The 19,018-nt window shown below is 41.5% G+C and overlaps 1 protein-coding gene across 1 annotated transcript in view; it reads left to right on the plus strand.

The window, feature by feature from the left end:
- Positions 1-19,018, plus strand: part of LOC145413995 (glutamate receptor 1-like) — an 802,643-nt gene that overhangs the window by 561,020 nt on the left and 222,605 nt on the right. Inside the window, exon 10 of the mRNA XM_080283586.1 lies at positions 1,775-1,939. Coding sequence (XP_080139712.1) covers positions 1,775-1,939 — 165 coding nt within the window. The remainder of the gene's footprint in view (positions 1-1,774; positions 1,940-19,018) is intronic.

Genomic DNA, 19,018 nt, shown 5'->3' on the forward strand with positions numbered 1-19,018 from the left:
CGTCATCATCGTATTCTTATTTCATGTCTCGTGTTCTCTTTGTTTCTCCTCCTCATTCTGATCCTCGTCCTCTTCTCTTCTTCTGTTTTCTTGGTTGTCCTCTTTCTCTTTTCTTTCTTTTCTCTCCCATAGTCTCGTGCTCTGTCTCTCTCTCTTCCTCATTGTTTTGCGTTGTCCTTTTATCAATTCATTATTCTTATTTTTGTCTTTTCTCATTTTTGTCCTCTATATCTTTCATTTTATTATCTTTCTTTTCTTCATTACCAGGTATTTTTCTCATCTTTTTCTTATATTGTTTTTTCCTCAGTCCTTGCCTTTTTAAAATTTGGCTGATTCTCTCTCTCTCTCTCTCTCTCTCTCTCTCTCTCTCTGTTAATCCTCTTTTTATATCATCATTTACCGTTAGTCGGCTTTTCATCGTAACTCTCTCTCTCTCTCTCTCTCCTTTGTACTGATTGTTACCGTATATCCCATTTCTCCTCACCCTTCACTCCATCTCGTTCTTTGTATTCTTTTGTACTCCTCTTACCCATTTGTATTCCCATGTCTTCCTCTCTCCATATTCCCTCACTCATCTTTCCTCTCACTGCTCGTTGTACCTTTTATAAATGTTTCTCCTCCTTCCCTTTCCTGTATTTATTTTGTACTCCTTTGTACTCCCCTTGTAGTGCACCATCTCATCTTACTCTACTCTCCATCTCCATCTTCTTTGTACTCCTTTTACCCTCCCTTTGTACTCCTTTGTATTCCTCCCCTACCAGTCCCTTTTTCACCACATTTTCAGTTCCTTTTTATTGTTTCTCTTCCCCTCCTTGTAATTTCCCTTTGTATTCACTTGAAATCCCTTTTATCCCATTGTACTCCTCTCCTTTCCTCTTTCTCACTTTCTCTAATCATCCTGTATATTCTCTCTCCCTCTCCCTTCTTCCATACACCCTCTCCCACTATTATTTTGTATTACTTTGCAGCCGACTCCCCTCCCTCATACCATTCGCTGTTTTCTGTACTTTCTGTATTCATCTCTCTCTCTCTCTCTCTCTCTCTCTCTCTCTCTCTCTCTCACTCGAATACACTGTTTCCTCCATCCTTGTTTTTCGTTTCTGCCCCTCTCTCTCTCTCTCTCTCTCTCTCTCTCTCTCTCTCACTCGAATACACTGTTTCCTCCATCCTTGTTTTTCGTTTCTGCCTCTCTCTCTCTCTCTCTCTCTCTCTCTCTCTCTCTCTCTCTCTCCTTCTGTCGAATACACTGTTTCCTCCATCTTTGTTTTTCGTTTCTCTCTCTCTCTCTCTCTCTCTCTCTCTCTCTCTCTCTCTCTCTCTCTCTCTCTCTCTCTCTCTCTCTCTCTCTCTCTCATATCCTGTTTCCTCCATCCTTGTTTTTCGTTTCTGCCTCTCGCTTTCCATGTCATCGTTCTCTCTCTCTCTGTGTATCTCCCCTCCTCTCTTCCTGTTTCTCCTTTCCTCTCTTTCTCTCTATCCCCTCCTCCATTGCTCGTTCTATCCTTCCTCTCTCTCTCTCTCTCTCTCTCTCTCTCTCTCTCTCTCAGTTCTCAGCAATTCCTACTTTGTCCAGTATCTCTCGCATTCGCTATTAAATAATTATTCGTTTCTCTCTCTCTCTCTCTCTCTCTCTCTCTCTCTCTCTCTCTCTCTCTCTCTCTCTCTCTCTCTCTCATTTCCTTCACCTCACTAATGAAGTTGACATGTATCTCTCACTTTAACTCTTGTGCTTCTTTTTTCCGTCTCTCACTCACACATATAACCATCCACTCAGGTGATGGACGAGAGGTGGGAGCGTGACGTGAAGGAATACGGTGCCGTCAACATCACCGGGTTCCGTATAGTGGACACGTCCAGCCCCTTCGTCAGGGACTTCCTCAGGACATGGTCTACACTGGATCCAAAGCTGTTCCCGGGCGCTGGTCACGGCTATATCTCGGTGAGTACCCGGTTGTTATTATTATTATTATTATTATTATTATTATTATTATTATTATTATTATTATTATTACCCCCCGCGATAGCAAAGCTGGTATTGTTTTCAGTTTGTGTCTCTCTGTGTGTCTGTTAGAACGATAATTTCGCAACCGCTCAAGATATCATTAGAAAATATTACAGGTGTGTAGTCGGAAGGAAAGTCGTGGACGAATTCGAATTTGGTGAAAGTAAGTCAAGGTTCAGGTCATATTCCGAGCCGGGCTAGATATGTATCGGCTCGCGGCTGGTGTGATTTCCCCCTTGGGGGGCCTCTTGTTTATATTATTATTATTATTATTATTATTATCACCATCATCATCATCATTCTCATCATTCAAAGTTTCAATAATTCCTTGTAGGCTGTGGGAATGGAAGTTTTTTCTTTTCCTTCCAGATTTTTCATTGTACTGGGAGTCCCCCAAAACGGTTTATTTTTTATTTTTCTATAGCACAAAAGATATCAAACATAGAGCTCTGAAATTTTAACTACAAATAAACAGCACATTAGAATTTTATTTACAGTACAATTAGAATTTTATTTACTGTACAATTAGAATCATGTCAATATCATGATTTATTATGGGCGCTGTGCGGCGTAATGACATACGCAATATGAGTGCCACGGTGGACAAGGCATTCCTTGATTCTCACAGCAAAGTTCTGGACTACTGCTTTGCATGTGTCTGCAGTAATGGTTCTCATGAACACCTCGATCTCATTCTTGAGCTCAGGGATTGAGCCACGGTTGTTCCATTACACATTGTCTTTAGTGTAACCCCACAAAAAGAAGTCCAACAGGTTGAGATCAGGCGAGTGTGGAGCCCATATGTGAGGAGTTTTCAGGCTTATGATCCTGTCCTGAAACTACTCAGATAGATTTCTAGTCTCAGATGCTGTGTGGGGTGTGGCCCCATCCTGCTGGAACAACTGCATGTTCAAGGTCAAGCGACGACGACAGAGACAACCACAAAATTTCCTTATGGCGGTGCGATGGTTCGCATGATTAACCATATTCTTGTCGTCATCCTCGCATTCTTGTCGTCACCGCATTCTTTCGTCATCCTCGAACCAGAAGGGTCCGATGATCCCTTTAGTGCTTAATGCACACCAGGCAGTGCACTTCTTGCTATGGAGTGGCCTTGTGGCTACAAAGTCAGGAGGCTCTGTCCCCCAAAAGCCACAGTTCTGGCTGTTCACTACGCCATCCAAATGAAAATGTGCCTCATCTGAGAACCAAACGTTTTTAACCCATTCTTCGTCCTCTTCCAGCATTTGGTTAACCCGCCCCATCCCGGAGACGTGAATTCACGTCCTCACATGATGTGCATTCATATCCCGGAGACGTAAATTAACGCAGCAACATTGCAAGGTCCCTAATTGGCACCATTTTCAATTTTCGTGAGTGCTTTGTGGCACATATACACGGGACACCTTCCTCTACAAGATGCCAGGCAGGGACAATGCCTTACCCAGCATGACCTCCTCCCCCCCCTGCATGACCTTTTCTCAGCAATTCACCTGTTATCAGTGACCTGGCCAGTAAAGCCATGTCATGCCACGGTACGAAATTCAGGGCCAGAGTGATTCCCCAGTCGATGACAATGTGGAGGACAAACACTAGAGGAAGAAACAGTCAGAAATGATGATCAGGTAATGTGGCAAAAAAAGGTCAAGAATGGTGATGAGTGAGTGAAACAATGCTTATAATGCCTATATTACCGTTTGAAAACCAATATACTCTCGTACTACATATAAATTCGTACCAAATAAATAAATAAATACCGTTTATGAGTGGTGTAGAATAGTTATCCTCCCATAGAACTCGTTTTCTTTGCAGCCAGCCTGATAGAAAACCCTGTAAGGTAAGGAGGTACTCCTACCTGGATCGAGTATTTCAAACCTCAGGTGAGCGATTTCTCTATGAATTTTTGATGTTTCTCACCAAAAGCGGATGTTTGAGCCCCCCAAAAAAAGGTCCAAAACTGTTGGGACTGGGGCATACCACTGCCCAGAAAATGTCGGGATGGGGCGGGTTAAACCATTCACATATTCGGACATGCAGGGCCTTGGCATTGTCAGTCAGAGTCTGACTTATTTGAATTTTATACGGGTATGACTTGAGGTCGTGTCGCAAAATTCCTTGGACAGAAGATTTTGACATGCCAAGTTCTTGTGAAAGCCTATGAAGCGATTTCTTCGGACTTCGGGATGCTAACTCACGGACCGACTCGAAGTTTGCATTGGTACGAGCAGATTTCCTTCTTCCAGAATTTCCACGATGTCTGTTCTGGCAGGTTCCATGGCTTTCAAATTTCTGGATTGCTGGTATAGATGGGACATCTGTAACACCAAAGTGTTTCCAATAATCTCTTTGAGTCTGTATGAATGATTTAGTCTCTTGTAAAAATTCCACAATTTTTGTCCACTGCTCGACTGAGAGTGTCATGGTTGAGCTAGGATGATGAAACTTTCAGGAAAGAAACTCCCACATGTCTAGAACACAACCTGAAAAAAGAAGAGTTGTTTAGTAAAACATCATAAGTAATGTTAACCTTTTTGTGGACACCCTGGTACAGTACTTTTGCTGCGACAGTGGTAGATATTACAAGAAAATGGTGTCTCATACCCATATAGTGACGAAAGAAGGCTTCTGATATATTCGGAGAGGAATGAGAAATGTGGGAGTCCAGAACAAATGCGTTGTGTCGGTTGTCGGTGAAGTTTTTGCTCATTTTTCTTCTTCCTCCTCTTATTATTATTATTAATATTGTTATTATTATTATTATTATTATTATTATTATTATTTATTGGGAAGCATGGTAGGTTAACGTGATTGCTTTGCTTTTTTTATGGGGGGGGAGGTAAAAAGAATTTTTTAAAAACTGCTTTGGGATTTTCAAATATTGGTTCGTAATGGTAAGTACTGATTTGAAATATATTATCGTTATTGGAAGGCCTGGTAGATTTTGAAACTTATTTTTATTTTCAGTTGATCGGCTGAGACTGATGCATGTCGGAATGTACTGAATAAAAGTATTGTAATTGTTGGCGAGTGAGGTGTTTTGGCATCAGTGTATTATCTACTGGCAAAATTCCTTGGCTGTGTATTATTTATCGCAGTACTTTCACATTAACTTGGTCCAGATTTTCATCCTTTAGAAGTTTATTTCACGTAGCTCTGCGGCAGACGAGACAATGCTGCGGCTGTTCATCGTTTTTATTGCTCTTTCTTGTGACAAGCATCATATTCTAGTATTTATCTGTGTTACAATTTAGCATTCAAGATAAAGAGATGTCAGTTTTAGGCCAAGTTATAGCAAAAAGTGTATAGCAAAATTTCGCAGCTGCGACAGGGTTATACCGTTTGTACTCTAGCCAGGCCCAGATTTTCGTCTTTTTGCAGCCTGTTACTTGTTGCTTAGTGCCAGAAAAAACAAGGCTACGGATCTACATCCTTTTCGTAGCACTGTGATTAGGTTCGTATTCTAGTGTTAATGCATTGTTACAACTCAGCATGCAAGATGAAGAGATGGCTATTTTAGGACAGGTTAGAGTAAAAAGGAAAAAGTAATTCATGCAGTCAAGAGTCATAGTTACTTATCACTCTTACCTCAGATTGAAAGATAGTCGTGGCCTTACACACCTGTGACATATTGATGGTTCGAAGCAGTTCTAGCCTGCACGAGTGTCATTGCCAACTGCTGCTCATGTATTCAAACAACTTTGGAATGACCACCATAGAACTGAACAGCGGACCATGGTTACGACGTAGGAGAGTTTAAGGTGACAGTATGGCTCTTGAATCTGTTGTATTTCTTTGACTGTCAGTGTGTTTGATTAAAATAGATAACATATACAGTAAACACGGGGGTGGAAAGTCAGCATCAGAAGTCCTGTCGCCTCCCCTGCCTCTCTCTCTCTCTCTCGGTTGCTGCGGATTCTGATTACTAATGTGCTTAGAGAGAGAAGCTGGAAAGGCGACAGGACTTTCGATGCCTACCGTACAATAAGCCAAAAGGAAGAAGTCTGTAATTACTATATCAGCATCAGTCCTTGTGCCGGCGGTGAAGGGAATTGAGGTATTTACTTTTGTGAGATGGAAGGGTGTATGCGGAAGAGAAAATTGAATGCCTCCAAATAAGCTCTCTCTCTCTCTCTCTCGCTCTCTCTCTCTCTCTCTCTCTCTCATCCGTCCGTCTGTCTGTCTGTCAGTTTATTTTATAATGCATACAACTTTTCTCAAAATCACTTCAGCTCTATCAGATCCCTAGAGGACTAATATGTCTTGCTTCAAACAGACAACTATATTCATCGTTGGTATGGCGTCTCGTGGTCTCTGTACTCTTTTCACCTTAACTTGGCCCAGACTTTCGTCCATTTGCAACTGTTTCATGTAGCTCAGTGGTTCAAAAAGACGATGCTACAGCCCTGCATGCTGTCCATAGCACGTCTTCCTTACTAGCATTGTATTCTGTTGTTCATCAATCGTTGCAGCTCATCAGTGAAGATGGAGGGATTGATAATGCAGGTCAGGTTAGAATAAAAAAATCGTGAACCATTTGAAAGGCAGTGGGTTCCCTGACCAGAATAAAAATGACGGTAGCCAGAATAACATGCAGCTGCAGCAGCATGGAGTGAAAGTTACATTCTGAAATACTTTCATACTGTATCATCATTTTCTTTGTATCAAGCACTTGTATTGTGTATCATCATGCCCTTTGTATCTAGTACCCTATAATGTATCATTTCTTCTGTATTAAACACCTGTATACTTCATCATTTCCTCTGTATCAAGCACCTTTATACTGTATCATCATTTCCTCTATCAAACACCATAATAGTAACATCGTTTCCTCCGTATTAAGCACCTTTATACTGTATAATTTCCTGCATATCAAGCACCTGTATCTTTTCCTCTGTATCAGTCATCTCTGCCATCATTTCTTCTTAGTCTTGGTCTCTACCTTGGTCCACAACTCCTTAAACTTAAAGTCAGAATTATTCCTATTTTCCCTTATATCTCACCGCCTCACGCACAAACACTTAGCCTGATATATTTCTTGACTCAGCATCCCTCCTTCCTTTCCCTCACGCCCTTCAAATAATTTTCCCCAAACTAAAGCCACGTCTCTCCACTTGTCCTTTTTTTCTCGGTTTCCTTCCTTCCCTCCACCTTCCTTCTTCGTCCCTTCCATCTCTCAAGCTTCTTTCTTCTTTCCCTCCACTTGTCTCGCCTCTTCCTCAGTCTTCCTTCCTTCTCTTCCTTTTTAATTACATTCTCCTCCTCCTCCTTCACCTCAAATCAAGAAACGAGGCACGTCCAGGAGCAGTAACCTCAACGTAAATATTCGCAAAGTCAGATCATCAACTGTTTGGGACGGAATTAGAGTCTGCTATGTTAACGCACGTAGTCTACGTAACAAGTTTGAGGATTTAGAATCTCTTATTTACCTAGAAAATTATGACATTGTTGGCATCACAGAGTCCTGGATTAACACATCTGACCGTGACTTTCTAGCGGAATACTCAGTAACAGGGTACAATATTATCAGCTGTGAGTGACGACATCGAGCTGGCGGCGGTGTTTTACTATATGTGAAAACTAGTCTCCACCCCTTTGTGCTATCCAAACCCCGTATTGCCAACATAGATGCCAGTTACTGTATGTTCAACTAAGTATTAATTCACACAGATAAATATATGTCTCGTCTATCGTCCTCCAGCCCAGTCAAATGAGACAGATGAAAAGCTTTATGATCAAATTGCAGAAGTTGTTGTCAAGAGGATAGAGTAATATTTGGAGACTTTAATCTACCGGTAACAAAGTGGGGTGAACAGCTATTGGCACACTCAGGACAAGAGCTTTATACGAATCTTCAAAAAAGTGCCCTTTCCCAACACGTAGAATACCCAATGAGAGGAAACAATATCCTAGACATCATCTTGACTACAAATGATAACCTAGTCGGCAACGTTGAAATAGGACCTGAGTTTAGTTCCAGTGATCATCGAATTATACAATTTAATATTACTACTGAAAAAGTTAAAGAAACAGTGAGCAGAGAAAAGGTCCCAGATCATCGTAGAGCTGATTTCACCAGGCTTAGAGCGCTATTCACAAATACAGACTGGAATGAAATGTCTGAAACCAATGACATAAACCAAGCATGGGAAATATTCACCAAAAAATTTAATGAAGTAAAGTCATGTGTACCACTACGTAACAGGCGTCCAGCTGGTAATACTAAACCAGTGGTGGTCCAGTGAAATTAAAAGTAACTTAATGGCCATAAAACAGGCATTCCATAAATATAAAACTACAGAAAACAGTGATGATAAATTAAAGTATGAAAATCTATGCCGCATATCGAAAAGACTTATTAAACAAAACAAAAGAGCACTGGAGATCCACATTACTAATACTTGCAAATCAAATCCTAAAGAATTTTACTGTTACAGTAGAAAGAAAAAGGTTATGACTACATCGATAGGTCCTTTAGAAACGAACAATGGCAAACACAGAAAAATGAGGTCGAAATGGCAAACATTCTTAACGATTACTCTGCGTCTGTTTTTACAGTTGAAAACACCACCAGAAACCTAGTTACCCACAAACCAAGCAAGTAGCAGTCCTTTAGTAACTATGCTATCCATAATAAAGATATCCTTTCAGCCATAAATAGTACGAACATAAACAAAACCCCTGGCCCCGATAAAATATCACCGAGAATTCTTAAGGAAGCAAATTATGAGTTACTGCTGCCACTCTCTGTCTTATTCAACAAATCGTTAAGTACTGGGAAAGTTCCATGCGAATGGAAACTAGCAAATGTAACACCAATTTTCAAAAAAGGAAATATATCGCACCCAGGAAATTACAGACCAATCAGCTTAACATCAATAGTGTGCAAGTTAATGGAAAAAATCATAAGAGATAAAATAGTTAATTATCTAGAAAAAAATTATATAATTAAAGACTCGCAGCATGGATTCAGACATCGTCGTTCATGCTTAACTAACTTACTGGACTTCTTCCATGATGTTTACAAATCATACGATGACTCAAGAGCAGTAGATATAATTTACCTCGACTTTCAGAAAGCATTTGACACTGTCCCTCAGAAGCGTCTCATGAGAAAAATAGAAGCATATGGAATAAAAGGAAATACGCAGAAATGGTTACAAGACTGGCTTTCGGACCGAAAACAGCGAGTTGTGATAAACGGAAAGGAATCCAAATGGCGTAATGTGATCAGCGGCGTTCCCCAAGGCTCAGTACTTGGACCGATACTTCTTATTATCTATATAAATGATACTGATGAGGGTCTAAATTGTAAAGTATCCAAATTTGCAGATGATACTAAAATAACCAGTAAAGTAACTTCAGAATTACAGTGGCAGCAGTTACAAAATGGCCTTAATACTTTAGCAAACTGGGCAGAAAAATGGCAAATGAAATTCAACACAGAAAAATGTAAAGTACTTCATATTGAAAGTAACAACGTCCATGCGAAATACAAAATGAACAATATCCAGTTATCAAGTACAGACAATGAAAAGGATCTTGGTATGATAATATCAAATGACCTAAAACCAAGTAAGCAGTGCACTTAGGTAGTTAAAATTGCAAACAAGCTGGTGGGTTTTGTTGGAAGAATTTTTGAGTTTAAATCAGAAAAAGTCACACTTGCCTTGTACAACTCGCTAGTACACCCCCATCTTGAGTATTGTGTGCAATTCTGGTCTCCGTACTGAAAGGACATTGAAAAATTAGAGAAAATTCAGTGAAGAATCACAAAAATGATACCACAACTTAGAAATAAACGATTTAAGGAACACCCTGAAGAACTTAAATTATTTAGCCTATCGAAGCGCAGGTTAAGAGGGGACCTTATTGAAGTTTTCAAAATCATGAAGGGATATGACAACTTAGACATGAATAAATATTTTGATATAGACCGGTTGAGTCAAACCAGCAGTAATGGCTTCAAAATTATGGGAAAGCGTTTCCAAACTCATGATGGAAAATAGTTCTTCTTTAACAGAGTTGTAAATATCTGGAACAGATTACCCTCAGATACCATGAACAGTATCTCAATTGAGACATTCAAAAACAAAATAGACAAGTATTTGCACGAGAATCCTCAACTGACTCTGTTTCTGTCTGAATAACTTGTTTTTATAGCTATGTGTAAGTTCATCCCCCTTTTGTCTACAAGACACCCCGTAAACAACGTACCCTTACATAGTGTCTCTTCACATCATTATACATTTCTCAATTTATTCAATGCAAATAAAGTAATATAAGCACAGATTAGGATCTGCACAGATAGCCCTGAGTTAATGGTCACTACTCTTACTTCCGACCTGTGATGGGCTGTGGATCACTGAAGGTCCCTGTTAGTCAAGTGACCACCATCGGGATTTTTTTAATGTACCAGGGGTTACTGCTTCAGGATGAAACTTGTGTACTTATCCCACATGGGAGAGTTCCTTGTCTCAGTGGAGTGAACGGAGTTAGGGCCTGATTGACTGCTGCCTCCCTAAAAAGCGCCAGGCAAGGCTGCCGCACCACCCCTAAACATCCACTCTGTGCATTGTACATCCACTCTGTGCACTGTGTAGTCCTCTTTGTCGAAGATACCCGTCTTATATATTTTTCAATCTCCTCAGTGCAAAGAAAGTAATATAAGCACAGATTAGGATCTGCACAGATAGCCCGAAGTAAATGGTCACTACTCTTACTTTCGGCCTGTGATGGACTGTGGATCTCTGAGGGTCCCTGTTAGTCAAGTGACCGCCATCGGGATTTTTTTAATGTACCAGGGGTCACTGCTTTATGAGGAAACTTGTGTACTTGTCCCACATGGGAGAGTTCCTTGTCTCAGTGGAGTGAACGGAGCCAGGGCCTGATTGACTGCTGCCTCCCTAAAAAGCACCAGAAAAGGCTGCCGCACCACCCCTAAACATCCACACTGTGCAGTGTGTAGTTTCCAAGTTATGTCCATAGACTTCGCATTAACTCAATGTACCGGTTTATAATGTCATGCTGTAACTATTAGTTTATTTGATTACTTTCTCTTTCAGGTTATTCAATCGGGTTGCTTATAGACAAAGTATTATAGAATGTGACTTTTCCTTTCCAGTATTTCCTATGAAATTTCCATTTCAGTTTTTCCATGCTGCATGGTGGTTTTTCTCACTTTTTCCTGGAGGGTTTGGTGGTGGGGGAAGTCTTCTTGCTTTACTATCCTTATCCTTCAGCATGTAGAGTTAGATCTTGTAGTCATAGTTTTCTCTGCAACAAGTAGCCTCGAAAGGACCATAAGGTCTGTTGCTGTTTGCTTTCCTATGTAATCCTATGTAATCCTTGTCGTCGTCGTCGTCGTCGTCGTCCTCCTCCTCCTCCTCCTCCTCCTCCTCCTCCTCCTCCTCTTTCTCCTCCTCCTTCTCTTTCTCCTCCTCCTTCTCCTTCTCCTCCTCCTTCTCCTCCTCCGTCTCTCCCTCTTCCTTTAGTATGCTGACTTTTAAAATTTCCCTCCTCTCTTTTCTCCCTCTTTCGTTCTCACCTTGGTATCTTTCATTTATAACCTTTTCGTTTCATTCTTCCCTGTTTTCTCTTCCCTCTCTCTCCTTGTCTTCGTCCTCTTCCTCTTTCCTGTGTCTTTTTCATTTATCTTTATCTCTTTCTCTTTCCTACGTACTCCTTCTCTTTCGTCCACAGTTTTTTTTTTTTTTTTTTTTCATTTTTCACTTTTTCCATTATTTCTTTTCGTCCCCTTCCCTACCTCCTTCTCAACTCCCTTCCTTGGTCTTTCCCCTCTTCCATCCCACTCCTCTCCTCTCCCTCAGACTCCCAGATCTTCTTTCCTCCCCACTTTCCTACCTTCTCTTCCCCTCTCTCCTTTATTCTTTGCTTTTTTTTTTTCCTCCCTTTCTTGCTCTTTCCTTCCACGTCTTCCCCTCTCTTCCTTATACGTTACAATGTTTTCTCTCCCTTTCTTCCTCGTTTCTCCCCTCTTTCGTTCCTCATCCTCCCCCCTTTCCCCTCATTCATATTACCACATGCCTCCCTTCTTTCATCCTTCCTTGACTCTTTTCGACGCCCTCTTCTCCTCTCTCCCTTATTCTATATAGTCTCTCTCTCCCACTCTTCTTTTTTCCCTTCTCTCTTTCCTAGCTACCTACCCTCTCTCCAAGCCCCTCCTTTTCTCTCTCCATCATATATATATATATATATATATATATTTTTTTGTCTCCCTCCCTCTCCTACTGTTTCCTTCCTCCATCCCTCTCCTACTCTTTCCTTCCTCAATCCCTCTCCTCCTCTTTCCTTCTTCCCTCTCATCCTCAACCTGCATCACTTCCTCACCAATATTGCCTTTAAAATTTACCACTAGATGCTCACCTTCCAATATTGTATGAGCTGGTGGCTTCTCCAAGGCTTACTCTCCACCACGTACACAGGCCAGTATTCTCATCGGTTGAGGAAGCTCCTGAACACCTCTTCCCAAGCGATTTATTTTACTTATCACACCTTGCTCTTCTCTTGTGTGTTATTTAAATCATTCTAATATCACTATGCTCTTCATCGACAATGTACAGTCGACAGCAGAAGTTCGTCGCTATCAGCGTGTGAGCTACAAGCCTATTGACTTGGTAACACTGTGAGGTAAAGTTACCTGGTATGATTAAATGGACAATGTGTAATATTTGTGAGTCTGGTATAAAATTGTCTCAGTTTACGATAATATCAGTGTACAGCAGGTGAGATGATATTCTGACAAAGGTGACGTTAGTGTATGGATATTTTATATTAGATGGAAGCAAAGGCTTATTTCTATTTATGTTGCCAACGAATATTGTACGAATCATTTTATAACGTTTTGAGTACTTTGGGATGAGAGTACAAGACAGCATTAGTTATGGTTTATGGTTTAATGCATTTATGAAACAACGGATATCGACACCGTAGTTAGGGACTAAAAGATTATCGTAGCATTTACGTCTTACGTAACAGTTACTCAGAACTAATTCTAATTTGCTTCAAATTACTGCTTCATATTCATGAGTAGGGAAGTAATGGGGACAAAATGTTTGATGAGAAAGAGTATTAAAGTAAGAGTAATGTGTATAAAAAGAGGCAGAGACATAGAAATTTCTCCTAAGGAATTTAGGTGTGGAAAGAGGAATGATACAGAGAAAAGGAGGGAGGAAATGGGGATGGAGTCAGGGCTTGGGAAAGTGGATGAGAAGCGCATAAAGCCCTTATTGTAATGTGTGACATGTTGGTCTGCAATTATAATGGTTGTTTGTGTTCACTAGTGGTAACCAAGCGTGTGAATCTATCTATCCATCTATCTACAGATAGATAGATAGATAGATATTTTTATCAAACCGCCACACTCATTTCTTTCATTCCTGTTGTGACAGTTGCATTCACGTTATAAATGGTCTTTCATATTGAAGATAAAACAAATCAGAGGGGATGTAATGAAGGTGCGAGGGTGGTGGTGTGAATGCGTTTAAGAAAGAGAGGGTAAGGTGAGGAGGGAGACGAGGAACATGAGGAAGGAGTGACGGATACTGGTGGAAAGGAGAAAGGTGAAAAGTGTGTGCGTGGGGGGAGAGGGCGGAGACGGGGAGGTAGTGGCTAGGAAGGGGTTTAAGAGCAGTGATATTAACGATGGCTGTGTAGCCTAAATGTTATGTAAATGTTAACGAGAAGCCTACTGTCCCATCACCGCCACAGCGACGTCTAGTTCCTGTTAATGATAACTGTGTTTAAGGATTATCCGATGATCGATAACTCTGAACGTGATAAAACGATGCTTACTGAATGCATTTAATTTTATTCCATTCGTTATATACTTACAAAAATACATTTTTCAGCATTAGCAAAAAAAAAAAAAAAAATGTGGGTGACAGCACAGCGTGACTGAGAACCGTAGGGACGGGTGGTGATGCAGGACGGGACAAGATTTAAGAAAGAAACATCATTGTCATCGCGAAACTTGCACTATATTGACGTTTCGCTACTGGCTGACTGGCTTGATAATTAATGTCTTGTAATCCCATCTTCAGTACTCATGATAAATTATAATGTTTCCTAAAATACTCGTTGGCAATCAATAGCACTAATCCTGTGTGTCCAAATCCTTACTAAATAATATTTATACAGTACATTAACGACGTATTTGTCAATATCATCCCACCTGCTGTACACTGATATTATCTCAAACTGAGGCATAATTTACAGTATCTCTGACTCAAAAATGTTAAATAACATCCATTTAAACCATTACAGGCAACTTTATCTCACACAGTGTTACCATGCCAATAGACTCGTAGCTCACATGCTGATAGGGACGAACTTCTGCTTTTGTCTATTTATCTATCTATCTATTGCCAGACGCCTCAGTCCCGTTCGGGGTGGCCACAAAGAAATCGCCTTCACGTCGCCCTATCCCCCGCCATTTCACTGCCCCGCTCCCAACTCACACCCCCCTTTCTCATATACCTCTCCACCCCATCCCTCCATCTCATCCTTGGCCTCCCCCTCCGTCTTCCCCCCTCCACCTCACTCACATACACTCTCTTCGTCAGTCTTTCACCCTCCATCCTCTCCACATGGCCAAACCACCTCAGTGTATTCCTCCTAACGCTTCCTATCACATCCACATCCACACTACAACGCTCCTGTATATCCTCCTTTGTCAGCCTGTCTCTTTGTGTGATTCCACAGACTCCTCTTAAATAACTCATTTCCACTGCTCTCACTCTTGACTTGTGTCCTTCCAGCAACGTCCAAACTTCACTTCCATACCTTAGAGTTGGTATCACAATACTGTCATGTAGTAACTTTTTCACTTCCATGTTCACTTCCCTTCTTCTTATTACTGCTTTCAAGGAACCAGCAACCTTTCTTCCCTGCTGTACCCTTTCAAGCACCTCATCCTCCAAACTTCCATCCTTACTCATCACACTACCCAAGTACTTAAACGTACTCACATTTTCCAATTCCTCACCATCCAACCTCGCTGTACATTCACTGACTTCACCTCTCTCAAAGACCATCACTTTACTCTTCCCTACATTCACCTTTAGATTCCGTTTCTTACACACACTCCCAAACTCATCCATCAAGCCTTGCAGCTCTCCTTCGTCTTCACTCAACAACACAGTATCATCTGCAAACAACAGTACAGGGAGTTTCCAAACACTACCTTCTCACACCAGGTCTACTCCAACATTCACTACCCTACCATGTACCTCTTTTATTACCCCATCCATGCACAGATTAAACAACCATGGAGACATGACACATCCCTGTTTCAACCCAACCTTCAAAGAGAAAAATTCACTCAGTTCACCATCCACACGCACTGCAGCCTTAGCACCATCATACATACTCTTCACAGCATTCAGCAACTTCCCATCTGCTCCATATATTCTTAATACTTTCCACAATCCTTGACTATCCACCCTGTCCTATGCTCTCTCCAAATCCTTGAAAGCCGCAAACAACTTCTTTCCCTTCTCTAGAAACTAATCCACTAAAGATCTAAGAATGAATATCTGATCTACACAACCTCTTCCCTTCCTAAAGCCTCCCTGTTCTTCTCCAACTAATTCCTCTGTTCCTTCTCTAACTCTGTCAGTAAGTATCCTACCATACACTTTTCCTATTATACTAAGAAGACAGATGCCCCTATGATTACCACACATTTCTATTTCCCCTTTTCCTTTGTACAAGGGAATAATTATAACTGACTTCCAATCCTCTGGGACTCTACCTTCCTCCCAGGCCAATCTGCACATTTTCCACGTCCATTCTACTACTATCTCTCCCCGATACTTCAGCATTTCACCACACACTCCATCAATTCCTGGGGCTTTCCCCAATTTAACTTTCTTCATTGCTTCCACAACTTCTATCCTACTGATTTCTTCTTGTCTTCTCACCTCCCTCCTCCTCTCAGCCATTCTCCAGCCGCTTATACTCGCATTACTTCCAGCCTGTATGTTCAGCAATTCCTTAGAGTGTTCTCTCCATCTGCTCATTTTTTCTCCCTTCTCCACTAGTAATCTACCATTTTTATCTTTCACTCCCCTGCTAACTTCACTTCCACCCTGTCTTACTCTTTTCACCTCTTTCCAGAATATTTTCTTACAGTCCCTCCACTTTACACTCAAGTTCCTTCCAAAATCCTCATCCGCTCTCTTCTTACCCTCTCTTACTAATCTTTTCACCTCTTTCTTTCTTTTGCATATAACTCTCTCTTCCGCCTCTCAACTTCTTCCACGCCCCTATTTCTCATCCATTTGTTGTATGCTTTCTTCTTTTGTGCCACAGCCTGTCTCACCTCTTCATTCCACCACGCTGTTCCTTGCACACCCCTCCTTCTTCTCTTCATCTCACACACCACATCACATGCTGCACATATTTCTTCTGTAAATCTCCTGCACACACCTTCCACGTCCCCCATCCGCTCCAATTCATATTTGCCCAATCGTTCCTCCACTTCTCTCTTATACTCTGCCTTTTTCTCATCCTCTTGTAACCTTTCCACTCGCCTTACAAATACTCCTTCTTCCCGTCCTTCCCTTCTTCTATTTCTCCATCCTAATTGGACCTTGATTCTGGCCACAACCAAGTAGTGGTCAGAAACTCCACTCCCCCAACCTCTATAAGCTCTTGCATCCATTGCACATTTTCGCATCCTTTCATCAACACACACATTATCAGTCATTGCCTTCATCATTCAGTTCACCACCCACCCTTCTCATCACTTGCCATGTATACCTGTGGATTATTTTGTGCCTGAAGAGGGTATTGGCAATCACCAACCCCCTTCCAGCACAAATGTCCACTAATGCACTGCCATTCTCATCTATCTCAGCAGGAACACCCCATTCACCAACTATTCCATCCACCTTCACATTCCCTACTTTACCATTCATATCACCAATCAAGAACACTCATTCCTTCCAAACTTTTCCATGCACACTTCCACATTTGCCCAGAACTCTTCTCTCACTCAGCTTGCACGATCTTGCGTTGGCGCATACACACACACAATCACCCACATTTGTATTCCAACTTTCAATCTTACCCACACAATCCTTGACCCAACTGATCCATACTCTCTTATGCTCTTCTTCCATCTTTTACCCACAACTATACATACTCCTTCTTTTGTCCTGTCATTCTCACCTACTCCTGCACATATACCCCATCCATATTCCCATTCTCTCACACTCTCACCTCTCCATTTCGTTTCAGTTATTCCGCATACATCAACTTTCGCACCCTCAAGCACCTGGACAATCTCTCTCTCTTTCACCTCATCATTCGCTCCCCTTACATTCCACGTTCCGATTACCATGTCCTTTGTCCGGCCCTTGGTCGTCATCTTTTGGTCAGTCCTTGTCCGAGGCTTATTGTTTGTCTTTTTATTTAGTTGTTTTCCGGGGAGGGGCACTATCCCTCCGCCAACCCTTTTAGTCGCCTTTCACGACGAGCAGGGATACTGGGGGAGTATTCTTGAAAAAAAAAACCTACGTCCGTATCCAAAAATAAATCGCAACGGAAAAGGTGCTAGGGAGCCTCCTTAAGCGACGGGCCATAGAATACCATTGAAGAAAATACAGATACATATAAGACAGATACAAAGGGAAGAACAAGCTTACACGGCGGATACAGAGAGAGAGAGAGAGAGAGAGAAGGGGGAGTACGATGAAGATAAAATAGATAAAGGTGAATCGGTCAAAGTAAGGTGACGGAAGGAAGGAAATGAAAAGACAGCTAAAGAAAAGAGAACGAAAGAAGCCAGGAAACAAAGAACGAAAGAATAAAAACACTGAAAGCAAAAGAAGAGGTGTAGGATGACAGTAAAAATAGAGCTGAAATAAAACTTAAAGTAAAATTATGGAGAAACGTCCAAGAGAAAGCCAATATATACACACTAGATGGACAAGGAAGGAAGCAAGGGAAGAAAAATGAGGGAAAAAGAGGATACGATGCAGGCGAAGAAATAGCAAAAAGGGTACGAGCAAAAAAGCAAATTTAATAGTCATATTTTTTCTTGCCCTCGCGAAAAACGCTCTCTCTCTCTCTCTCTCTCTCTCTCTCTCTCTCTCTCTCTCTCTCTCTTGTATGTGTATATATATGTGTATAGATAGATAGGTAGATAGATAGATGTATAACTCCGTATGTCTTCGGTCGTTCTGCCTATCTGTCTCTATCTTTGTTTTTACTTTTTTCTTCTGTATTTTGTGTCAGTCAGTCTATCTGTTTGTCTGTCCCAACTGCCACTGTCACCATCACATCACCATCATTATCGACGCCATCATTACTGAAGCACAGTCTGTCACCAAACCTGTCACCACAACTGCCTCTGTTATATTACCTCTCACCATCGACGTAACCCTCACCGTTGTTACCATAGCCACCAACAGCATCGACAAAGCTCCCACCATCATACCCATTACGGTTACCATCTTCACGCCAATTACTGTGATCATTCAGCCGGTAAATGCTGCGAGGTATCACCACCACCACCATCACCATCACCACTACTATACCAACGAGAACAAGGCTGGCTATGGCCACTACCATAACGGTTGGAACAAAACCTACCACCACAGCTGCAAAAATTACCATGATCATGCCACCAGTATTGCCTGGCATTATTAGTCTCCTTTATCAGTAACACCAATGACCATTATCATAACTAATAATTCCTACACCATGCCTGTTATGTTTACCACTACACCACCATTACCACTGTCTGCCACCACAATCTCCACTGCCTACCATCACCACTCCCACTATCACTTCTACCTCCACTGTGGCTGCTACCAGCACGACCACTCCTACTGTACTACTCTTGTCCCACACACACTTACCATAGCCGCAAGGAGTAATACCACAACTCCACTACCACAACAACTTCAGTCACCCTTTAATTACTATTGCTACCACCCTTATTCCATAACCACAACTACCACAACAAATAAATCCACACACACCTCTTCA

Source organism: Coenobita brevimanus, chromosome 1 (assembly GCF_032717465.1).
Source record: "Coenobita brevimanus isolate Jiangsu-jjx chromosome 1, ASM3271746v2, whole genome shotgun sequence".
In the NCBI taxonomy this organism is placed as follows: Eukaryota; Metazoa; Arthropoda; class Malacostraca; order Decapoda; family Coenobitidae; genus Coenobita; species Coenobita brevimanus.